The sequence below is a fragment of the Rhipicephalus microplus genome, chromosome 1, assembly GCF_043290135.1.
Source record: "Rhipicephalus microplus isolate Deutch F79 chromosome 1, USDA_Rmic, whole genome shotgun sequence".
Taxonomy (NCBI): Eukaryota; Metazoa; Arthropoda; class Arachnida; order Ixodida; family Ixodidae; genus Rhipicephalus; species Rhipicephalus microplus.
Window position 1 is genome coordinate 154641664 of NC_134700.1, and position 21473 is coordinate 154663136.

General features: G+C 44.3%; 1 protein-coding gene across 1 annotated transcript in view; it reads right to left on the reverse strand.

Moving 5' to 3' along the window:
- The window catches only part of fray (oxidative stress responsive kinase frayed), a 293102-nt gene extending 272688 nt beyond the window's left edge, over positions 1 to 20414 (reverse strand). The window contains exon 1 of the mRNA XM_075887521.1: positions 20347 to 20414. Within this exon, the coding sequence (XP_075743636.1) occupies positions 20347 to 20399 (53 nt within the window). The 5' untranslated portion in view covers positions 20400 to 20414. The remainder of the gene's footprint in view (positions 1 to 20346) is intronic.
- Between the last annotated feature and the right edge of the window lie 1059 nt (positions 20415 to 21473).

A 21473-nucleotide genomic window follows, 5' to 3' on the forward strand; every position in this document is an offset into this window, starting at 1 on the left:
ACAAGTATTTTATGGAGTGATACAGGCATTTTTTACAGTAAGATGGCCACTTCAGATGGGCACCGTGCTTAGGAGCATCAAAATTTGAGATAATGAAGCAATATATAGACAGCAACTTTTCATTACTTCTGGAGCTTCGGTGGTAAAAGGTGCATATTCTTCTGAAGCAAACAATTATCAAAATTCAGTTTAAAAACATGCAGTTAGTTTCCTATATATAGAAGTGAAGTTTAGTTTTATTTTTTTATAAACCTGTGCAATTTCTTCGTGTGCCTGCTCTGGAGGTTGAAATAGTTGAGGAACAGACCAAGGTGCTGTCCTCAGGCTGCTCTTTCACAGATATAATAAAGGCTTTCCACTTAATGTGTTGTCCAGTACAATATATGTCCTTTAGGAGATGATAATGTGTCGCACAAACAACATTCATAAGCAAGGTCAACTGTCTAGCTCGACCTCCTCTTAATCCAGGAATGGTGCTGCAAATTGTGCATGTCCTTGAATGTAAACAGGATACTCCCATGTGTCCTTTCATCAGTGTTGTAATAGTGTAGTGGGTTCTTACCCCTAACCAAAAGTCACATTTTAGTTCAGTACAAAGCATCTGATTATCTAGGAGGACATGCATCTAGTGACGTGTCTCGGAACCATAATAGTAATGAGTTAACAAATTCGTGCAATTGGTTACTAGGTAATTATATCTGCGCAAGAACTTCTCTTCAGAATTATCTTTAGCCACACTAGCTGCATATTAAACCTCAATTCAATTCAAGTAGAAAGTTCCTGTCATTTGATAACAACCATCAAAGTTATGTACTTATTTCTTTGTAATATAGGTCCAGAAAAAATGTGTCAGATTCATTCTTGTGGATGACATATATGAAGTGTTGCAGCTCTAATACATAGATTGTCTCTTTTCTCACACACCTCTCACTGGATAGGTTCTCGACAACTATGTTACTGCAGATTTTTAATTTGTTACCCCAGAATACTATGTCAATATTCCAGCAAATGTTTTTCTCGCCACATGCATGCATAAAAATGCTGCAAATCTATCATATGTGCATCAGTGTTCATTTTTTGCATAGTTTTCAACAATGTCATGCCCTTCTATCTGATAATGCCCTATTTAGCAACATATTTCTCGTTTCAAAGTGACATTTGAAGACCATCTGTAACAATGCAAAATCTAACCCAACCAGCCATTTCTTCAGTATGCCCGCCCCTCATGTAATGTCTCACATTGTAACCTTTGAGGTATGATGAATAAATAGGTGAATAAATAAACCGAAATGCAGGTGGCAAGGTCACTTACGTAATGCTACCGATTTGCCGTGTTTATGCGAAACTTTTCCATTGATTTGAGACTACTCACAGATGACTTTTTGCTATACACTTGAGACTTTTTGCTGTACACGTGTCGCTGACCAGGTCTTGCTTAACGATGCTTTGTGTGAAGTTGAAAAATAGTGTGTAAATGGGACATAAAAATCAATTTTGACCAAACTACCTGACAGTCGATCAATAATCAAATAAGAAAGCTACTATAATGTAAAAAATAAATATAAAAAGTGAAGTGATCAATTCAGATAAAATATGTGGTGTTACACTGCTTCGAATCTAACTTGGAACAAGCGTATTGGAAATATCTGTGGTTCGGCTAAATGTAAGTGGGCATTCTAAGGCCAAAGTTATGAGATGTCATGCCTGAAACAAAGATGATGGCCTCTAAAACAGCAGTGTGCCCAACCATAGATGGTGGTATAATCTGGGATCCACACAGCCACAAGCTAGTACATACGAGCTTGAATCCAACAAATCAACAACCAGGTTTACTTATTTGTAATACCAGAAAACACAGTCAGTGACCGTGATAGTTCAAAGAGCTAACCTTCAGAATTCTACACAAAGAGAAATCGCAAGCTTGTCTTCCTTGAACAAACTGTATGATAAAACACTTAACAGAAATCCTACCTTGTGCTCCTTACACCCTCCAGCCAAAGTGTTACTGGGTATGATTAAATCATCTATATGATGTTTCACTTTGTACTACAAGCATTGATGTACTCGAGTTTTCCTTTATACTTTCACAATTATCGAATGAAACAATTAAGCTTGATCCAAGTGAATTTATTAATTGTCAACCAGCTGAAGTTTTTCAGGGACATTTTGAAGTGCTTTTTACATAGCAATGTTAATGTCCTCTGATACTTATAACAGCCTGCAAGGACTTACAGAGCTGTAAAAAATAACACAAAAACACACACACATATCCATAAGTGTTTCTGCAGATCCAGTGCTTTGTATACACTGTATCATTTAGAAACGACGGATGAACGAGTGAAAATGTTTTTCTTCCAACGTTTTGTCAGGTGATACAGGGCACAGGCAAAAGATGCACTTATTATATACATGAGTACAGCAAGGGGCCCCCATCACGTGCTAAGCTATTATCGTCATAGATATGCTATACAGTAGACTCTCGATAATTCAAACTATGATAATTCATACTTTTGGTTTATTTAAACAAAATTAAATTTTTTGGTTGACCCTCTATTTTTTCAATGTATTTAAAAGCCTCTTAATTCAAGCTCCATCATTCGGTTAATTCCTTTTTTTTTGCAGTTCCATACCAGAAAATATCTGCTCCTTTCCCATGCACATGCACTACTATTTAAAAATTTGTGTGCTTATAGAATCTTAACAGTCTAAAAATGAAAAGAAGGCACCTCAGGCCTTCAAAAAAAATTATTTGCTAATAAACAAATGTTTGAAATAAAGCACACGCATGGTAAACTGTAATGCTTTTCAACTGCTACAGAGAACTTTGTGCAGAAAGCACATACCTATAGCGAAGAGTCAGTTGGCAATTCACGATTTCTTTAAAAGATGTGATCAGCAGTAAATGGTCATTAACCTTGCGGAGCTTACACCTCTGCTTTCTGTTCATTGTGTGTAGTTATGGTTTAAAAATACTTGAAAAAATTTTAAATGTGATAAAATCAAGGCCTAATCATAATTTGTGGTTTCACCTCACCCAGAGTCATCTATCTGAGAACTTTTGATGATTCAAACTCACTGATAATTCAAACAAAATTCAGAGGTCCCTTTGAGTTTGAATTAATGAAAGTTGACATATCGTGCAACTACAAAAAAACATAGGTACTTGTTCGCTATAGTTGTAACTGCATAGAAAAATTGCGAGCAAGACGCAGTTTTCAACAGCAAAGTGTGGGCTACGCACAGGAACAGCCTTACTTATGTAAGCAAGAACATAAATATGAATGGAATTCCATAAAAAATGCAGCAGCAGTGAGAACAGGTAGTGAATGTGAATAAGAAATTAGTTGTGCTGATAATAACAAGGGTAAACCAACTAGAAAATAAAAGGTAAAATATAAACTATAACAGCAGGGATAGCGGAAAAATGAACTGACAAAGTGCGCCACAAAAGCCGGCAAAAACAGATCTATAACAAACCTAGAAAATGAGGTTAATTAGTAGATATATGAAAGAATGGCTCATCTATTGCATGGTCAGGAATGCCAGCTTTCCAACACTTTCATCAATACCAGATGGTATGCATCCCTGAATTTATATATAAGGAAGGATTCACACACCTCTCTTTCATGGTGGGATCAAAAACCTGATTCCAATATCGTTGTTGTTAGTTGATCAAGCAAATGACATCTTTGAAAGGTGCAGGTTAGGATATGGGGTCATACATGCCTTGTCGTTATTGAACATAATCTAAATGGCATTTCAGTTTGACCTATATATTGAACTTTACAAGCTGAGAATTCTAGCAGATACACATAGTTGTTGGTATTGCTGGCAAAACTTCCTTTAATTTTCATTGTAAAACCATTTATAGCTGTATGTTCAATAAATCAATATATTTGCACACCTTCAGAATATTTACAGTGTTAGAATTTTTATTCTGCATATATTTTTCATGTTGGCTTTGTATGTTTCCTACTAAAAGCTTCTGTGCCATGTTTTAACAAAGCCTTTATAGAGAGTGTTCTACTCATCCTAGACTTGTTTTTTACAAAAGCAATTGTATTGTTTGTCTGTATTCATTTTCGACAAGCATAGTTTTGCAGCTATGTGATAGATATATCAACCCCTATTCGGCCTATGACCACTTGAAGCTGGGAGGCGGGTTAGTGAACGCTGTCCAGAGTGGATGGAAAAATTTGGCCTATTGTTGCGTCGGTTGCAGAGCATGTCAGTTGAGATTAAATATGGGATAAGGATTCTAGGCAGAAGTTGTGATATAATGGCATGTAGACTGTTGGAAGGTTCATTTAATGCTGAGAAGGGAGTGATTTATGTAGTATTAGTGACACAACCATTAAAACTTTGAAATGTGGAAAAGTTTCTTGAGCAATGCTTAGTGATTCTTCTTGACATTAAAAGACTGTGACGTAGTACATTGCCATACTATGCATGTGTCGGACTTCTTACATATTTGCTGGCAAAGGGACAAATACAGACAGATGAAAGTTAACACATGTCATGTGTTTCTCGCCTTATGTGCATAGGTATCATTTATTGCCTCATTGAAGCTTGAACCGTTGTGCCAAGTTTTAAGCTTCATTAAACTATTGCTTTGTATGCGGCATCATTGACACAAGTGACAACGGGGCATATGCTAAAGCTCTTGTGAGATCACAGCCTGAGGGCGACGACCACTTTACCTTTTTTGGGAAAGAAAGGGCTGAAGTTCAGGATATCACTGTTTGCATAGGTTGTAAGCGCTTCAGTAGAATATGTGAAAATATGGTGATCCCCTAGAGATTCCCCTTGATAATGCCCTAATAACCAATATATTTCTCATTTCAAAGCAACCTTTGAAGAACATCTGTAAAGGTTTTAACCATACCAGCCATTTGTTCGGTGTGCCCAACTCAAAGGTATAATTTATTCATGATACCTTTGAGGTATCATGAATAAATAGGTGAATAAATAAATCAAAATGTGGGTATGCACTGATCACCTATCCCAGGCAAGTACATAATATCTAGCCTATTATCAGAGTAAGCTGTCAAAAGCAAGTCGAGGTTGGGTGTACACATGCAACATCTATACACGTGTCGGTTGTATTAATAGCTGTGATAAAACAAAAAACTCGAAAATAGCTTATGACTGAAAAGAGCGAGCAAAGAAGGATGATCGTTTCATGTTTTGTTTGGAAGATTGGACAATGTTGCGGACAATGTTGACCAATTCTAGAAAGATGTTTGAGGGTCGGCACTTTGAGCTGCTAAGAAAACAGATTGTCACCATCGGTGACAGCATAATTGTTACGTCGGGTGAACGGTTGTTCACATCTCTTCCACCTTGCGCATCCCGTATCTGCCTCGCGCACTTGCGCAGGACAAAGTTTAAAGAAAGAACGAAAAGCGCTGGTCGTAATTTACCCAAATGACAGTCCATCTGTTACCGATCGACCCTCAGCAACACGAGCACCACACGTTCACGTAGTACGTACGCCTCAATACTAAAGTTGTGCGTCAAACAGGTACTCGCAAATCATACAAGGCATGGCCTTTAATTCACGCTCGTACAGCTCGTTGTCACTGCTTATATATTTGGCAGCAAACACTTCGAAAGATTTGGTGTTAACTATACTACAGTGTACTAGAAGGGGGCAGTGGAGTGAACGAGGCGGCCGCGCCGCATCTTGGCTGATTCTCCGGCGGGTGACAGTAGCGGCGGCGCTGTAGTTCCATGGTACTTAGAGTGCCTCGATGCGCGCGCCCCCGCTTAGAGTGGTGTCAGCTTTTGCAAGGGCAGATGCCGCCGCCTCGGCTTCGGCGCCAGCGCGACCGCCATTTTGGCGCCTCTGGCCGGTAGTTCGTGCTTGGCGTGTGATGTGTTGTTGGACAGTGTTCATTCCCTTCCAGTTTTATGCACCCATCTCCGCATCACCATGCCCGGCTGCTGCGTGCCGCAGTGCTCGAATCACTCGAGAAACGGATGGAAGTTGTGTGGGAGTTCGTGGCTCATTTCATTTCGCACACAAAGATTCATGTTCAACCATCGTCGTCGTTAGGCGGAGGAGTACGCGAATTTTTTCATTTTGCATGTTCATGCACCCCTCTCCAAATCCAATCTTCGAGAGTGTCGAAATAGTGCTCTCTGATAAGCGTCGTGTTAAGAATGCGAGGGACCCAAGTTCGATTATGATTGCTGTAAGCGTTTTTTTTTTCTTACACTTCACGAACGATCGTTGACGTCGTCAGAGAAAGTTGGCTTTCCTGCAGGGCGCTAATACGTCATCTGGAAGACGTAAAAACCTTCGCTTCAATTATGTAGCCCTCATTTCTTCTTAACAAGATATTTGCACCGTACTACGCCTCGGCACCTCACCTCTGGGCATGGGGACCTATTTCAGAGTACAATACGTATAAAGCCATTCATAATAAATTAGTAAATTGCTTGTAAACAGCAAAATATGCCCCCAGAGCCACAATTAGGTAACTTCGCAACAGTGAAATCTTCATTGCGATACATAGGCTGCTGCCGACATGCCTGTAAATGCTTCAAACGATCCTTGGCGCATTTGAAATTCAGAATGCCCCAAGAAAATCGGTACGCTCTTAAGCGTATCGAAAATTTCTTTTCCGCCCCAGCACATAGAGCTCGTTTTTAAAATAATGAAGTCTATGTCAGCCCCTGGCGCATTGTACAAGCACAGGCCGCCAGTTTGTATGACGTGCGTTGTTCCATTTAACAATTAGGAAACAACAGCACTAAGAGGTGTCCAAGTTGCACAAAAAAAAAGCTCGCCAACGAGTACTTCTTTCCTACCATACGCGAGCACCGCAAGCGGTAATGCGCTTCGCATGCTGCCACACTACAGCGGGAGCCGTAATGGCGGCCGTCGTAGCAGACGACGCGGCTGTCCTCACCCTCAGCGGAGCGCGCGGGCATCAAGGCACCCTAATGGTACTGATACAGTGCTAATGGCCAACAACAAGGAAGATTTGCAGAGATTGATGGTCATCTGGGGTAATGAGGGAGATAGATTAGATTTTAGATTCAGTAAGGAAAAATCAGCAGTCATGATTTTCAATGACAACGAAGGTAGTGAGCTTAGAATACAGGAGGTCACGCTAGAGATAACAGATAAATACAAATATCTGGGCGTATGGGTAAGCAATGGGACCGAGTACCTGAGGGAACACGAAATATACGTGACGACTAAAGGTAACAGGAATGCAGCAGTGATGAAAAATAGGGCACTGTTGAATTACAATAGGTATGATGTTGTGAGAGGAATATGGAAAGAGGTCATGGTTCCTGGGCTGACGTTCGGCAATGCGGTCTTGTGCATGAGATCAGAAGGTCAAGCAGATTATAAATTAAGCAACGTGGAATAGGTAGGCTTGTTTTAGGAGCTCACGGGAATACACCAAATGAGGGAGTACAAGGTCATATGGGATGGACATCATTTGAGGGCAGGGAAGCTAGCAGCAAGATAAAATTTGAGAAGCGATTGAGAGAAATGGGGGAGGAGCGCTGGGCTAGGAAGGTTTTCAGCTACTTGTACATGAAGAATGTCGATACAAAATGGAGGAAGCGAACCAGGAAATTGACTGGTAAATACTTAGAAAACAGCAGGTGGCCAAACCAAAAAGAACTATCGGTTAAGAAGAAAGTGAAGGAAACGGAGACTGACATGTGGAGAATGGACATGATTAAGAAGTCCGCACTAGAGATCTATCGAACTTTTAAGCAGGAAATTGCCAAGGAAAGGATCTATGATAATACTCGGGGTAGTTTACTGTTTGAGGCCAGGACGGGAGTATTGCGAACCAAGACATATCGGGCCAAATACGAAGGGGTAGACACAGTATGCAGTGCGTGTGGAGAGGAAGAAGAAACTGCCGAACACTTGATAATGTTCTGTAAAGGGCTTCACCCTATAGTTCAGGATGATGGCGCAGAGTTTTTCAAAGCACTGGGGTTTAGGGACCGGGAGGGCAAAATAGACTTTAAGCAAGTAGACTTAACTAGAAGGAGGTTATCTGATTGGTGGCTAAAGTCAAGGCACGAGTGAAAATTAAACTCTTCACTGCAAAGTACGAATCCTCAAACTCACTTTTTAAGGAAAAAATAAATAAATATAGTTTTGAATTCATTAAGTATTACGGCTTGGTGGCGCTAGCCACCGCCCGATCTAAAGGGTACAGCCGTATCCATCCATCAAACCATCCATCCATCCATCCATTCATCCACTGAAGATCTCGGAAGCGTCTGCATTGGGAGCACGCGCACCCGAGCCTGCGAAAGCGTGTAATTGCTCGTTTTTAGCGCGTGTAATGCGTTTCTGAGCCTTTATCAGTGGACGAACCTGCTACGTACCGTGGTGCACGAGTGAATATGCAGGCATGCCGAAATCGCGTTGAGGCATTCACTGTTTCAACAGCCTGCCGTCCCAGAAAAAAGAAAAAAATATGTCAATCGGAATTTGCACGGAACCGCCTAGCTTCTTACTCAATCGGCGCTTTGAGCTGCGTTACATCATAAGCGGCTACTGGCGAACTACAAAGAGAGGAGAAGTATGAAAACCCCGAATAAATCATGCGCTTGTTCATCGGCAGTCTCTACGATATCCAGAGCACAGTGTTCCTCATATGAGCTATACATGCGCTCAATTGTTACACGAGAAATGTGAGTATAAGTAACGTTGTCACAACATTAATCGGTGACGACTTTGTTTTATTATGCCAGTTTTGTGGAAGATAATCATTATTGCTTACCGAAAAGCTTAATACATAATAAACTTATTAAAACAACACACGAACATATTAAAAATGTGCCAATTGTATATCCTCCTGGCTTCCAGGTTGGATTTTGGTCCACGGAATTTCCTGAAAATTTCACAACTGGGTGTGTAGGTGACGAAGATAAAAAGTGAAGCTTATTATTTCCGTTATGCCTGTGCTTTTGGTATGGCGTGATGTCCAACTAATTGGACGCTGAAACTTAATTAAAGCGTTAAGTAGTGGGCCTGAAGCAACACAAAGCAAGGCTTGAAGAAAATTGTGACAAATTCCGGAATAACTGCAAGCTATTATTCAAAATGTAACAAATAATAAAAAACCAACAGAAAAGTGGACCTTAACTTTCGCCGTTTAACTTCTAGAAGTTGCCCTGTTGAACGCCACCATGTTTTCTTCTTTGTTTCGCGATCTCCTGGCGCAATTTTGACAAAACTTCATGGAGGGCGCCAGTAGATGTCCAAAATATTGGACAAGTGGTTTTTGAGGAAGAAAACATGCTGAGATCTTTGTAGTGATGGGGTATCTCATGTCCAATATTTTGGACAAATCCCCATAGCTGGAACTCAGGAGGATATATAGTTTGTTTGTTAATCTGCGTAAATTCATTGTAACCATTTCGCAATTTGTATCGGCAGCTTAAATTGTGCTGATTTCCAAATATTCTATTGGCGTGACGCCATTGCAAGCGAGAAAATTTATGATGATGTTTTGTATTATAAGCGTAGTTCTATTATTATTATCAACGGTGTAGGCAGAGGCAGTGGTGCATCTTGTTTTGAGAAATTTACCTTCCTTTTATATGTACACAGTAAACACAATCACACACATTATATATATATATCTATATATATATATATATATATATATATATATATATATATATATATATATATATATATATATATATATATATATATATATATATATATATATATATATATATATATATATGCAATGCCCCTTACCACAGCTACTATTTTTAGGCGGTGCATTTCTCGTCCGACTACGTGAGACTTGAACTAGTTTGGAGACCTCATACTGTCGAAAGGTGAAATCTACAGTGCGCATTTGTAGAGACACGCTATATTCAGCTTCGCCAGCTGTAAACTATTGGCGCAGGGCTACCCATGGCAGATTTCTTTTTTTTTTTTTGAGGTGGGGGGGGGGGTGTGCAGCAGAACGCCTAACTTTGGCACCTCGTGGTCGCTGTGAATGCGTGTAAATATTTTAGTATACCCTGAGAAGTTAAATTACGAAAACATTTCGTTGTGTAGGGGGTTGAGATTTCCTTCCTCTCCCCTATTTACTTATTGCTTTTTGGTTCTGCGTGCATGTGATACATTATTTGTTTTTTAATCTCACAGCTTTCTGACCACAGCTAACTTCCAATAAATTGGCTCTGTTATTCTGAATATTGTGGATGCCTAACCAACGAGGAAGAGTTACGAGAGAATAAATAATTATAATACACGCCCTTTTTGAATTATTTTCGATTTCTCACAAGGTCTTTTATGGAGCTCAAATTCAGCAAATTGGCGTGTCATACTTCAAGGGCTATGGCATCATGTGTTAGACATGAATGATGGGCAGGTACGAAGAAATCTGCATCAAGAAAGCGCGACGGAAGAGCCGAAGCGCATAGCAGTTCCTGCACGCGGTGCGCGGCTCTTTCAGTACTATTCGACTGCAGCGCCGCCGCTACGGGCAACGTGGAAGGGATCAGGTAGCGAGGCGTGGTCACGCCACTAAACACTTCTAGTACACTCTAACTATACTGAGCACCGCGGTGAAATCCGTTCGCCCACCAGTGTAAACACAGTGACCTCGCAAGAACTGAGAAAAGCGGCAGTGACTTTGACGTGAATCACTCTTACACAACATGATCGCGTCCGCACAGGCAGAGGTGGTTTACAGCTCATGGTCAAAACCAACACCCATCACGGAAATAAAACATAAACCCACCACAACATGGTTCCGTGAGACACTCTACTTTAAGCCAAGCGAAAGTGTTTTAGAACACTATAGGACTCTGCTATAGCCAAGCGTTTGTGCCGGCATCTGCTCAAACACTTCAAGCCAAGCCAAGTCAAGTCGGTTTTAAGCGGTTATTGGGTGAACGGAGCGTTTTGCCCCTCAAAACGCCCGTACGCCCGGGGGAACCGAAACACTGCCGGCAGCGCGAACCCGAAAACAAACAGTCTGGCCGCACTGCTCGTGAAAGGCACACGATACGTTGACAATAAAGGAGGCGTTGATAATAATCACAGAATGTTTGCCGAATACTGTCACCGAGGTGTTACGACATCTGCAGTTAGAGAAGCGCAGGAACGTTACCGGTATACTTTTTACTTACTGCGGCGAAGGTTTCGTGGAGTGCGATGGATATATCAGCCAGCGCTGGACATCTTCTGTGCTCCGAGCATCTGCGTTGGGGCTATGCGCAGTACGTACCTCGTTTGCACATGGACGCTGATGCATGTATATTGTTCACGACTGTACATGCTAAAACGCTACTTACGTGGCCTTTATTTAACGTAAACACCAATCGACTCGCAATAAAACAATTTATTGTCGCAAGTTTGTCTGATCTGCGTTAACGTTTCACTCGGCCTGGATGCGGCATCACTCACTTACTAAAGTAAGTATGCAAGATACTTGTGAGCTTGTAGTAAGTAGTTTACTGCATTGTACCATATGGAAACGAGATAAATTGAAACAGGCAGTTGCTCCAACGAGCGTGGGACAGCCATGACGCAGATGATGACGACGATGGTGTCGTCTGCTATGCGAACGGCCAGCCGCGATATCAAAACACCCTGGTGCTTTGAAAGCCATTTTGTTTTATACACAGCTATAAATTATACAAACAATATTCTTAGTTATTATTTGTTCAAGAAAGTTATTTGAGTGCAGAAGATAATAAAAAGTTTTTCAGTTGTAAGTAAAATATTATTTTCTAATCTTTGTGCAACTGCTATCGGAATCCAGACAGCGCTATCATCGCGTCCAATTTTCGTCCCCATTGGCTCTATGCAGCTCTATGGACATGTCAGTCTACTGCTGCCACCTCACAGTGAAAAATCTATTTGGATCGGAGCTCTCTATGGCAGTGATTGAGGCCTGCCGGAACAGCTTTGGAGGAGAAAGTTTTTTTTGCGGGTCCACCCCGGATCGAACATCATAATATTGCCTACGCCACACGAACAAGTGGCGGGCAGGCTGAGAGAGATCAACCGATTGAAAATCAGAGGACGGATTCACCCCTTCAATGCGTACGTGGCCGACCCAGAAGACGTGCTGCGAGGCATCGTTCACGGACTACCACCCGGAACCACTCAGGCCGACCTGATGGCAAACCTCCGAATACGGACACAAGGAATGAAGATAGAGAGAGCCAGGATGCTGGGCTCTTCGAAGTCAGCAATAATAACTTTTACGGGTGACGTGCTCCCCAGGTGCGTCTATTTTATGGGTGCAGAGGCGATCTGTTATCCATACAAGCCTACCGTACAGGTTTGCAAGATTTGTCGATCAACTGGGCACCGAACCGATGTGTGCCCGACTCCAAACGCCAACGTGTGCGCCAAGTGTGGGACGTGTGATCTTACTCAAGGACACGAATGTGTCCTGAACTGCGCCATATGCGGTGAAGAGCACGCTACAGGAGACAAATCGTACGAAAGAAATCGAAAAATGTGGCTCCCCGAATATCACGAGTGGAGGCGCCTCGAAGACAAACAGAGTGTACCTACGCCGAGAAGAATTTCCCGCAACTTGTGCAACACCAGCAGAAACCTCCTCGTTGGTTCAGCTCAGACCGAGAGGAAGCGACGCTCCAGAAGCGGCAGGCATCTAGATCCGGCTTCAGATCACGATCAAGACCGAGATCAACATCAAAGACCTCACAACAGCGAAACATCAGCAAGCCTGCGGAGGTCCCTGGCAAGCCAAACTTGAAGAAAACACCGAGCAGCAGCTGGGAAACAAGCTCCGCCCATGTAAGGAAAGAAGAAGCAGCAGGAGCAGCAACCACTGGCCTTAGTACGGAGGACGTACAAAACAACCAACCAAACAAGGTGAGCTGGGCGAGTCCAGTGCCTCCCAATATTCCGGTAACTGATAGCCCCCAGTATAGGAAATTTCTAGAGGAGAACAAAAGATTAACACAAGAAATTACACAGCTTAGAAATCAAATGGCTGCGGAGCGGAAATAGTATAAACTGACCATCTCGTCAATGGACAGCAAATTAGAAAATACAATTAGGAAAACACAAAACCCAGGGTCGCTAGGCAACCCCACCGAGGCGCGAGAGCGTCTAGTCAACATGAAGGATAGCGCATAAACGAGCGAGGAAACGATAGACGAAGACTTGTTCGCTACTCAATCAGAAAGCAGTGAACTAGTAAAGCAAGTGCAGACGCAGGTTCAAGCAAACAGGGAAAGCATAGCTACATTACACAAACTTCTAGCTGATTTCATGGCGGAAATGAAAACGTTTGTCGTAGAAGAACTCAAAATTCAGAGGCAGTATGTTAACGATGTTGTAGGAGGCCTGCAGAGGGCACTAAACAAACGCTCCCTGTCCGCCTTAGTTATTGACAAACCATCCAAGGCGGGCCGCGACAGCATGGATATGACCATGCAGCATGGCCAAAAATAATATAAAAAGTGTAGATCATTTAGAGATTTGGCAGTGGAACTGTCGCACTTTTCACAAATGCGCCGCAGCACTCCAAAATTACATGAACTCGGTACCGATTCAGCCAGACGTAATATGCCTACAGGAGGTTGTGACCAAGATGGTCAAACTGCAGGGATATTATTGTTTACACGATCCAAATTATCCCCGCGTATCCTTGCTGGTTAGAAAATGTATTGCAGCAAAGGTTGAGCACATAGAAAGTTTGCGGATAAATCATCAGATAATCACCCTCCTTCCTCTGAAGAGAGGCGAGGTGAAAACGGTAATGTTAAATATATACAGCCCTCCCAAAGATAAACACGAGGACTTTGGTGCACTGCTTAAATATGTCGTCGGCATTGCAGGGGCGAGAGATCGACTTGTGGTATTGGGCGACTTTAACGCACCCAGTACCACCTGGGGTTATTCGAGAGATTCCCCTGAGGGAACGCGTCTCGAACACGCCATATCCAAACTAGGATTGAGCTTAATTACTCTACCCACAACACCTACGAGGCTGGGTAACAGCGTAAGCCGAGACACGTTCCCAGATCTGACATTCATAGGTAATATTAACGACACTAACTGGACAAACCTTGAAGAGAATCTCGGCAGCGATCACTACGTAATCATCATTCCCTTGTCAACTCCAAAACTACGTAGGGTCATAGGAGACGTGGTGATCACTGACTGGAAAAGGTACAGACGACGCGATCCCCCACCCGACTTTGTACCAGAGTCGATTGGGGAATGGTCAGAGTACATAATCTCAAATCACAAACAAACATCTAAACGTATCGCAAAAACAGCAGAGACTCCTGCAGTCGACAGGCACCTGCTCCACCTGTGGGAGAGCAGGCGCCGTATGCTGAAAAGGTGGAAAACCCAGCGACTCAACCGGAACCTTCTCCGCAGAATCGCCGCTTTAGGAGAGGAGGCAAATCAATACGCTAAAAGAATTGCAACTGAGGGATGGATTCAGTTCTGCAGTTCACTACACGACACTCTGAGCACTGCGAAAACTTGGGCCATCCTAAGGAACATGCTTTACCCAGAAAAATAAAAATCGGCCACGAACAGAACACTACAACGAATAATGCATGATTTTCCGGGCACAGAGGAGGAGTTAATACAAACACTTAAGGACAGATACATAGGAGAGAATACTGATAGTTGCAGTATTGAAATGCAGTACACTGGTGCGAAAAACGAGAGACTCGACGCCCCAATCACCAAGGAAGAGGTCTTTGCGGCTTCCCAAGCAGCCAAGAGAAATTCTGCCCCTGGTTCAGATCAAATCACAAATGTAATGATAAGGAACCTCAGCGATAAGGTTATAGAGGCACTGACAAACCATTTTAATGAAAACTATTGGCTCAAAGGGAAGATATGCGAGGAAAGGAAAGTAGCCCAAATTATTACGATACCGAAACCCGGGAAGAAGCCATCCCTGCAGGCACTCAGGCCCATATCTTTGATGTCATGCATGGGAAAGCTTTTCGAAAGGGTTGTTCATAATCGCCTCCAAAACTTTATAGAGGACAACGGCCTTTTTCCAGCCACTATGCTGGGTTTCCGCAATGGCCTCTCCACTCAAGACGCATTTCTCATATTACAAGAGGAAGTTTTGAGCTATATACCTACAAAAGAAGAACATATAATACTAGCCCTTGATTTAAAAGGAGCATTCGACAATATCTCGCATAAGACCATCCTAACAGAGTTAAACAACATCGGATGTGGGACAAACACCTACAATTACATCAAGGCATTCCTCACAGAAAGGCGGGCTTCGATAAGCGAAGCACAAGTCACGTCAGACGCTTTTGAGATGCCAAACAAAGGTACCCCTCAAGGAGCCATCCTCTCTCCCCTGCTCTTTAATATCGCCATGTTAGGACTCACGCGAGCTCTGGATAAAGTTCCGCAGTTAGGATACACTCTCTATGCGGATGATATCACCCTGTGGGCAACGCGTGGATTTCTGGCTAACAAAGAACAGACACTTCAAGAGGCTGCAACAGCAGTTGAAAACTTTACGAAGGCAAGCGGGCTCAGCTGAGCCCCAGAAAGATCTGAAATTATCATGGTACATGGAAAAAGATACAAAAGTAACGGAAGCATCGACATACACATTGAAGGTGTCAAAGTACGTGAGGTGACCGTCGCACGTATTCTGGGTTACTGGGTTCAAAGTAATGGACGAGCGAATCATACAATAAACATATTAAAATCATCCACGAAACAAGTCGCACGAATGATCCATAGAATAACATACCACAAACAGGGAATGAAGGAAGGAGACACATTTAGATTATTAGTACAGGCACCTGTACTGTGTAAGGTTACGTATAGTCTACCTTTCCACGTGTTAAACAAATCGGAAGACGAAACCATCGAGTCTATAATTAGGGGCGCCTACAAAGTGGCCATAGGGCTACCGGTAAGCACACCAATCCAAAAGCTTTTGGACCTTGGTATATATAATACATACCCTGAGCTAAAGACAGCGGTACTGACTGTGCAGAGAAATCGTCTAAGTCAAACGAAAGCGGGGAGATAGATACTTGCTAAGGTGGGCTTTCCGCCATACACCCAGAACCTGGACGAGGTTCTTGTAGAAATCCCGGATCCCGTCCGCAGCAAGATCTCGATCTCACCGCTGCCCAAGAACATGGACGTAAAAACAAACAAAAAGCGCAGAGAGGAGAGAGTGCGATAGCTCCGAAAAACATTAAAGAACAAATCAAATGTATTGTATGTGGACGCTTCGAGGTACAATTTTAAACGGTCAGTTGCATCAGCACTTAGCAACGACAACTGCATGGTGACATGTGAATCGCTGTACACGTCCTCGATCGCCAAGGCGGAATGCTTTGCCATTGCCCTTGCAATTAAAGCGCAGGAACAGAGAGATGAGCAGACAACTATCATTTCTGACTCGCAGGAAGCGTGCCATTTCTTTTTAAGAGGCCGTCTTCCGATAAAAAAATGGCAGCATATCCACGGAGTGAATGATGGAGAGTGGAGCGAAGAATTCGTCCGTTCATTCGTTCTTGCTTCCGTCCGTCCATGCGTCCGTCAGTGTGACCGTCCATGCGTCCATCAGCCCGTCCGTGCGTGCGTATGTTCGTGCGTACGTCCCTGCTTTCGTCCATGCAGCCGCCCCTGCGTCCGTTCATGCGTCCATCCTTGCATCTGTCTATGTGTCGGGTCGTCCATCTATTCAACACTCCAAGTACCACCATCTCGCATATTTTCATCATATATTCCCCATATAGAAGCACCGCCATCCAACGGACATTCCAAAGACTAAACGAGAGGTGGCACACGCACACTTTCTTACGGCTTGCGCTTCGGGTCCACTTCCCACCTTTAACCACCTCGAGTTCATGGTATATACTAGTTCCCTGTATTCATGGCACTGCGGCCGAACGCTCGCTAAACCTTTCGAAAACCAAGGAGGTTACGCCCAGCGAGTATGACGTAGCAAACTTTTTCAGTCAGATAGTGCTCAATGTACATGCCAATGGCTGCTAATGGGAAATGAGAGGCGGAGAATTCGGCTGTTACTTTCTTACGGCTTGCGCTTCGTATCTACTTCCCATTTTTAACCACCTCGAGTTTATTCATGGTATATACAAGTTCATTGTATTCATGGCACTGCGGCTCAACGCTCGCTAAACCTTTCTTAAACTAAAGAGGTTACACCCAGCGAGTATAACGTAGCAAACCTTTCTTGTCAGATAGTGCTCAATGTACATGCCAATGGCTGCTAATGGTAATCGCAGCCTGCGCGTTAACTAAAAGCCAAATGCTCCTGTCTCTCATTCCCCATTGACATGTACATTGAGCACTATTTTTTATTGTTCAACAACGCACAGAAGAAGTTTCTCACCGGCACCACCTTGGAGGTCAAAATGTTATACTTGTTACATACTACGGGGGACGAACGGGTGCCGCTGTAAAAAGCTTTGCCCCTAAAATAAGCTAATTCTTAGGCGGGAGATTGACGAACAAATACAGGCTTTGATTTGATTGATTTGTGGGGTTTAACGTCCCAAGACCACCATATGATTACGAGAGACGCCGTAGTGGAGTGCTCCGGAAATTTCGACCACGTGGGGTTCTTTAACGTGCACCCAAATCTGAGCACACGGGCCTACAACATTTCCGCCTCCATTCGAAATGCAGCCGCCGCAGCAGGGATTTGAACCCGCGACCTGCGGGAACAAATACAGGCTGATCTGGTGTCCAGGACACGCAGGCCTGGAGGGGAACGAAATTGCCGACGCTTGTGCTCGAGGGCTCACGAACCGAGCAGAGTTTCGACAGCACATTCGATCCCTTGAAACACTCCAAGAGGAAGCTATCGAGGAGGATAATGACCCATCCAGGATGGCCCCTCGCGAAATTCTTGCTAACCAGCGAAGCATGCGACAAAAATACAGCGCCCCCCACAAATCATTAGAAAAGGAGGACGCGATTGACCTCCGCCGAATTGAAATGGGAGTTTTTCCCAATCTTCAAAGATTACACAAAATTTTTCCAACGCTATATGGGCATGCGTGTCCATGGTGTGGCGGCTCGCCATCGCTCTATTACATTTCGTGGGGATGTCTAATACGACCACCAAATTTAGATACCTTTTTAGGTCAGTACAAGCTTTGTAATACTTTCGAGCAATGGGAGGCACAGCTCGCCAGCTCTGACCCAGAGGTGCAGCTTGCACTTCTGCGTCACGTCAGGCAGGCGGCGGCCGTCAGTGGAGCCCTGCACTTGGGGCCCCACCCATCAAGCTCATGACCCCTGTCCCACACCCTTGGCAAATAAAGTTTTTTCCTTCCTTTCCTTCCACTGCTGTCTGTCTGTCTGTCTGTCTGTCTGTCTGTCTGTCTGTTTGTCTGTCTGTCTGTCTGTCTGTCTGTCTGTCTGTCTGTCTGTCTGTCTGTCTGTCCGTCCGTCCGCCACACACACACACGCACACACACACACGCACACACACGCACGCACACACACACACACACACACACACACACACACACACACACACACACACACACACACACACACACACAAGAAAATGTTCACATATTGGCCTGTACAAAACTTGCAGATCAGAACTGCATATTTCAAGTGAAATTAAGTTCATACATCGTTATGACACGGATCACTAGTATCAACTGCATTTTCCTTTACGATCAGATCACAGGTTTTTGGTCTCTCCGTCTCTCACCCCCTCTTTAACTGCGAGGCACTACTACTACTACTTCATGCCGAGATGTTGATACTTGCAGAGCTCTCAGGTTGGAAACTTCGTGATAAACTCAGCTGTTGATCAACTGATGCTGTAAACTTCAGGAAGCTGACACACTCTCTGTCAATCAGCCAGCCGACGCAAACTACGTGCGACGCGTAGGGGGAACACGCGTGTATACATCTAAGCGTGTAACCTCGAAGGCGCATACATCTGTACTTTCTATACAGATACCACGAAATACTTTTATGGCATTTTCGAGAACTGGCCTCAGCATAGTCCAGCATGGTTCAGCATTTCCATGAATGGTATCGACGAACGTATCATGCCGAATGCCGTTCAAATGTCGACATAAAGGGACAGCAACGATATGTCTTTCTAAGACATTTTGGTGGTACGAGCAACGAGTGACACTCCTGTTACTTTCGCAAGCACTTCCCGTCGAGCACTGACTTCCGCTTTTCCGATAATACCCCTCAGCGGTTGTGGTTATGTTTGTGTACGCAACGTTTTTAGGGGCAGAGCTCCTCTCGCTATGGCTTAGTCCTTCCTCCGTCCTTCGTTGTCGTAGCCACCCACGCAGCAGATCCACGGATTGAATGATGACGAGTGGGGCGACAAGTTTGATAGGATGGAGGACGATCGGACCAGACAGACAGACAGACAGACAGACAGACAGACAGACAGACAGACAGACAGACAGACAGACAGACAGACAGACGGACGGACAGATGGACGGACGGGCGGGCGGGCGGGCGGGCGGACGGGCAGACGGGCAGACGGACGGATGGATGGTTAGAGGGATGGAAGATTCACGGTTTATCGATGAAAGCCTCCGAAGCTTCGCCCCGCCCCCCATCATCATTGTGGATATGCTGTAATTTTTTGTTGTGTGGAGGGGGGAGGGGGGAGCAATAAGCCATTGCATTGCCTAACTGTCGGTCACCTGAACGACTGGCATGCATTTTTGATTTCGTTTTCTCACTTGAATAACAGTTTTATCTTTTTTTTAAGTTAAGCCGTTCAATTTCCTGAAGAAGATATATTAGGCGTGTCGTGAAAGATTCGAGCCACTTCTTTTTAAACTGGGGCACGCAGGAACGCAACGCTCTTAGTCACTGCGATGTGGCACGGTTGCATGCTTTAATGAAAGCCAATGTAGTGCGCAGGAATTCAACTTCAGCAGCAGCACCATCGTTCAGTTGGGATTTAGACGGGCTCTCTTGACCAAAATATACTGCACGTCACACTGCCGAGGATTTAGACACACTGACAAAAATCCAGGACTTCAACAAACCGCTCATTGTTCCAGTAAGTTATTCACACTCCGGTTTATATAACGAACACCGAAATTACACACAAGCACGTCGCTCTTTTCTGAGGTAGCTGTCTGCGCTAGATGCGTATTGATAATAACAGCATCATGAAAAAGTAAAAAAAAAAGGGAAGGAAAGCCGACACTGGACAAGTGCTTGTCAGTCCGTTTTTTTTCGTATGTGTTTGTTAATTTTCGTGGTGTTTATTATCACTCACATTTTTCTCCACGCGGGCGACAGGGCATAAGAGGAGGTGGACGTCGCGAGGTAACGGAGCATTTGCAACATGCACTTACCTTTTTTGCTGCGAAATGAGGCGATTCTTAAGCGCTATCACACGTAGCCACATCCTTCGCCAGGAGTCGGTGGTCGCGATCCAGACACCTCACAGTGGCACCGGTAAAATCCTCAAACCAACGGACGGCACTCGCGATGATACGCACTCGCCGAGAGCTTCGCGTGTGACTGGTTAAGCGTCCAGAGGGTGTTTTGCGAGCGATCCTGTTAAGATTGGGGACCGGCGGGGGGCTGGGAACCGGTAGTACCAGCGGCAGCAGCGGCAAATGACGTCCAGGCATCAGCAGCAGAAGCGAATGCCGCCGCGTCTTCCGAAGATACGTGAGCGATGAGCGAAATGCTTGTTCCGCGTCCCTCGCTCGCGTAAGGAAATCGGTTTCGCGTTGCGCCGAAACAACACCTTCGGTGGCGGCGGCGACCAGCTGATGCCTACAGCACATGCACCGCAGCCCTGCCGGTTCGTATACTTTGGCCGCTGCTCGCGAACGCACTCGCAACGAGCGGGAGGAGCATGCGCGCTCAAAGGCAGGCGCACAAACGACGACCGTTGTGTGAGACATTCCGCACCGTTTAGTCATTTATTTGTTTATTTCGCCCGTTTGTTCTTTCTGTAAGTGGAGCCATCTGTGCGCGCCGCCGAGAAAGGGCACCAAGAAAGTTGAGAATAGTGTGTTTATCTTGTGCCACCTGGGCGCGCCCACCACTCTCGGACTGCACGCGCGAGTATATATACTATACCACGGACGCGTAGCGCGGGAAGTAGAAATGCTGCTTCCTCGCACTGAGTGAGGTAATTTGTTAAGAACACCTTTATTTGGCCCAAAAACTTTACGACTCAAGTGTGAAAGCAGACTGGTCCGGCCTTACTCTGCTTTCCTGGTTCCTTGCCAGAGCCAGAGCAACGAGCCTGTTACGGCCGCTAGGGATCATCGCCCAGAGGCAATCTCTCAGTGGTTATCGTGTGAACAACGTACGGGTTGATAAATGTCGGCAAATGAAAGTAAACTGCCTCCATACAGACGGCTAATTTCTACGCCACAACCCCAAGTCGCGAGAATATTGCCAGGGGCTTTGATCATGAGGCACAGGGAAGGCGAGGGACTGTATCCATAATTGTAAACTCCTA